This window comes from Arachis ipaensis, chromosome B03 (assembly GCF_000816755.2).
Source record: "Arachis ipaensis cultivar K30076 chromosome B03, Araip1.1, whole genome shotgun sequence".
Classification (NCBI taxonomy): domain Eukaryota; kingdom Viridiplantae; phylum Streptophyta; class Magnoliopsida; order Fabales; family Fabaceae; genus Arachis; species Arachis ipaensis.
In genome coordinates this window covers 20767419-20772002 of record NC_029787.2, presented here as the reverse complement: position 1 = coordinate 20772002, position 4584 = coordinate 20767419, and the positions used below count along the sequence as shown (strand labels likewise).

Genomic DNA, 4584 nt, shown 5'->3' with positions numbered 1-4584 from the left:
AGATATCGCGTTGTCATTCTAAGAAATTGGCAGCAGCCGAGTTGGTAGTTCACCTTTTTTTTTAATAAATAAAAATAATAATAAAAAAAGAAACGCTAGGAAAGACAATTATGCGGCTACATAACACCGCATGTGTATTTGTTCATGTCTATCAAATCAATTAAAATATTTCGACCCACGACATTTTCGGTGATATGATAAGTATCTTCATTTGTATTTCACAACCACTTATTTTTTTGTCAAGGCTTAAGCCAATCCATGTGCTATGTGCTGTCATTCAGCTATTGGGCCAGATGTAATAAATTCGTTATCTAATATTTAATATTTTTTAATAAAAATATTATAATACCTAATAATAATAAGATAAAAATTAATCTAGTCAACAAATTAAATACTTTTTATTTTTATATATTTACCCCAATTTAAATTTTATATTAAAAAATAAAATTTGACGGATCTCACTCTATTTTCAATGAATCTCCTTGAATGCATTATTTTTCAATCAAAATTAATGCATACCAAACTATATGAAAATGAAATGCTCCTTATGCTAAAGGAGTACAAATGTGTTGCAAAATTGAAAGCAAAAATATCCAATAGAAGGGTAGCACTTGCACATTAAATTCTCCACAATAATCCACTACATTACTTGCATTAACCATCAGGGTCAACATCAACTTGATTACACAATCTACACAAGTCTCACTCTCTACATGACCCTCCTCAACAAACTCTCTTATGTACAATACAAAGGAACCTCTTAGCACAACATGCTACAAAGTCAAACTTCATTAGTTACTTTTTCTATGCAAATCTCTCACAAAAGGTCTAGGCGTCTAGCCCTTTAAAAAACGAAGACAAAGGCTCTCCAAGAGGGGTTATAAGTTATAACAAACTATAAATTAAAAGGAAATTAAAGGTGCAATTAATGGTCCAAAACAAGGTCAACTAATCCCCCCATGCATTTTTTGTTCAAGGCATGAAAGGCTAATGCCTAATGCCAGTGAAGTAATTGAAGTCATGATGCTGGACCCTAAGTTGCTTCAACCATGAATCAGCCACGCTGAATAGTGAAACCAGTTTTTCTTGGTCCCTACCATAATGCCCTGAGACCCACAAGTTTCCTTGCATCTTGTACGTGGCTAAACCAAACGGTGGCAGTGTTATGCCTTCCCCTTGCTTTCTCTTTGAGTGGGCTCCCTCTGGATCATCATCAAGGTCCATGTCTGTGCATACAACATCATGACAAAAAAAAAATTTCCAACTCAATGCATAATTCTCCTATGCAAAATTTACCCGTAATTACATTTTACATTGAGAGCATAAATGATCATCTAAAAGAATGAATGTAATTAGACGAATACTGTAAATGCATCTAGTGGCAAAACCAAAGGGGGACAGCGTGGGCCATGGGACAGAGTTCAATTATATTAAAGTGTTTTTCTATAATCTTGATACACTATTTTTATACATTAGTTTATTAAAATCAAACATAATAAAATTAATAAAAATATTATATGCACACCAAAACCGAACTTTTTCTTTTTAATATTGTATTACTAGAGGTGAAATCCTTTATCATGAACCAAATTGTGTGTTGAACACAACTATGGCCATTTACAAAACGTCAATGACGTTTTGTGTTTCTTCAATTAAAATAATATTTTTCTAACAAAACGTCAGCGACGTTTTGTGTTTTAATAATTAAAATAATATTTTTTTATTACAAAACGTCAGTGACGTTTTGTTCTTTGATGATTAAAAAAAATTTTTTATTACAAAACGTTAGTAACGTTTTGTGCTACTACCACAACCCTGTAGAACACCAAAATCATCAAATATTTTTGTATTTCACATTAAAATTATCCATATATAAAAATTTTAGCCCACCAAAACCAACCACTATATATTTTTAAAAAAATACATGTATAGTTTAATTTATTTTTAATATATATTTGTATTAATGATTATTCTACACTAATGAGTAATGACTAATTTTGGTAAATAATGCATCAAAATTAAACTGTTAAAAAATATATCCTGATTTTCTATAAAGTTTAGAATATCTTAAACGCAATAAACCCCTTGTTTTGTTAAACGTGACACTTACAATCCATTTTAGAGCTGTGACTAGCAAAATTTGTGGAAAAAGAAGGCAGAATAATTGTGAATAATCATAGGAGTACCTTGAAATGATGAAGAAAGTGTGTGGTAAGTGAGGAAGCATGTAGAAAGATCTTTAATTGTCCTCCCCATGGGGATATGATATATAGGGTACCTGAAAAACCATAGAGAGATTCATCATTGATCTCACAAAGTGGTAAGTACACAAAAAATATGTTGTAAAATCCCTTTTGTAAATGAAAATAATTCATCTCTAAAATTAATTACCATGCAACTGCCATCCAACTTGCTGGTGAAAGATCCACACTTCTTAGTGACATCAACCCTGGGTATCTTTCTGCTAACCCAGTAATCTGAAAAGTGAGCAAAATAAGAAAAGACTTGGTCAACAAAAGAATCTTCTCACTTGATTGTATATTTGTATTAACGGTTAAGGTAGTGGAATTTTTTAGTTGAGATTTTTTCTCCACCACTCTTCTTTAACAATCACTATAATCCAAAGAACAATGAAAGAAATACATGAATCAGAATCAAACCAAACAGCAAGACTTTTGGAAGGAGAACATATGCTCCTAAAGTATGTAGTATATACGGCAAATGAAAATTAAAGGAATAGGAATTTGTATTGTTCCATTTTCCACTGAAGAAAAAGATAATGAAGAATAGACCCTAAATATGGACAAAAGAAGAGGAAAACGTGCTTTCTAGATTCAGATTGAAAAGTCAAAAGATAAACAGTTTATCTTTAATTGATGCTCTATCATGAAAGGAATTATGTTTTAGATAAAAAATTCTTATTTTTATTTTCACCAATATTAAGATCCTTAGTGTTTTTATCTGTCAGCATCACTGGGTTCATTCTTAAAAAACTATTATCTGACACAAGAATAGAGGATTCCAAAATCACAAGTGACTCCACCAAGAAGGAGCTGAAAAGTTCAATAGCTTCTGATCTGATCTTATCATTATATATGAAGAAAAATGAAATATGCTCTACAAGACTGAACTAAGAAAAAGAAAGATGCAAAAAGTGAGAGAAATGACTAAAGAAGAATAAAAACAACTCAATTCACCTTATCCATGAGAGGAACTCTTCCATATGGTGCTGATCTTTCAAAATATTGAACATAGAGGTGACCCAACCTATCATTCAAATTCGAGAGGCTATTATCATGTTCAAATCCTCCCTCTTCTGATGAGGTTCCATCCCACCTCCATAGCTTATCGCTCTCGCTCTCCTCACTGTACGAATCGCTGTATGAGTCTCTTGTCTCACAGTCACCAGATTCAGCTTCTTCCCTGAAATTAACACATTCAATTTTTTTTTTTTATTATTCATCAGGTTCCCATTTCAATACTCTACAGTTCAAAGAAAAGATTGATGTTGCCACCAATCATCAAGCATTGAACCGTGCACAACATAATTCACCAAATCATACTCCATCAACTCAACTAATTAAGACAAGAAACAAAAACAAAAAACAAAAACAAAATAAAATAAAATAAAATCCATCTCACAAGCATCATGAGAGTTTGACCAAAACAGATATTAACACCAAACAGGTCCATTTGGTCAGAGAACAAAACACCAATTTAAATTAAAAAAAAAAGTCCAGCTAGATCATGAGACAGGGAAGAGAATGCTGGGATTTCTAAATTCTAACAGTAAATGGTAAATAAATTTCCTATATTTCCCATTAATCTAAGGTTCTTGTTCAAGTTTTGGCACTTAATTAGTTAATTTGGATTGCCGATCACCTGAAATTTGAAAACAACAAGAACATCAATGAAAACAAATTAAAATGCTTACAAGTGAAGAATTCTGAAACAGATAAGATAAACATGTTGGAAAAACAAATGAAAAAAAGGGTTTTGAATATGTGAAAACTAAAGAGGTTGAAACAACTCCAGAAAGACACAATCTTTTCAATTTTCACAAGACATGTAGATATATACCTGAAAGTGTTGCTGGTGAAAATCTGAATTGCAGAGAGGTAAGGGACATAGTACTGAGCAAGTGTTTCTCCATTGGGAAGCGTTATGGGAACTCCAGCACCATAAGCACTCCATTCATCAAAAGAATTCCATAGATCAGCCAAAGTGAAATACTCCACTGCTTCTCTCTCCCATGGATGCCATAACCTGTTCAACTTCCTTATCTCCGTCTGTGTATCAATCACATCAAACACACAAACAAATTAGGTCACATGAAACCACACTCAATTCAACATGGAGAAGAAGAAGAAGAAGAAGAAGAAGAGAATTACGTTTGGAAGAAGCTGAGATTGTACAACTGGTGTGGTACACCGGAGGAAGAAGTCAAGGTTAGACTTCTCAGATTGCATTGACTCTTTCTTCTTTTCAAGAATCGTGATATGGTTGGTTATGGAGTTAGAGAAAGAGCATAGACAGAAGATACAGAGTTTTTTTTTTTTTGGTTCAGTTTGTTTTTTGTGTCAG

At 32.5% G+C, this 4584-nt stretch overlaps 1 protein-coding gene across 1 annotated transcript in view; it reads right to left on the bottom strand.

Moving 5' to 3' along the window:
* LOC107629888 overlaps nucleotides 593-4584 on the bottom strand; it is a gene marked incomplete in the record, with an annotated part of 4976 nt that continues 984 nt past the window's right edge. Inside the window, 6 exon segments of the mRNA XM_016332830.2 lie at nucleotides 593-1226; nucleotides 2187-2278; nucleotides 2392-2477; nucleotides 3198-3423; nucleotides 4081-4289; nucleotides 4392-4584. Of these exon segments, the coding sequence (XP_016188316.1) occupies nucleotides 988-1226; nucleotides 2187-2278; nucleotides 2392-2477; nucleotides 3198-3423; nucleotides 4081-4289; nucleotides 4392-4469 (930 nt within the window).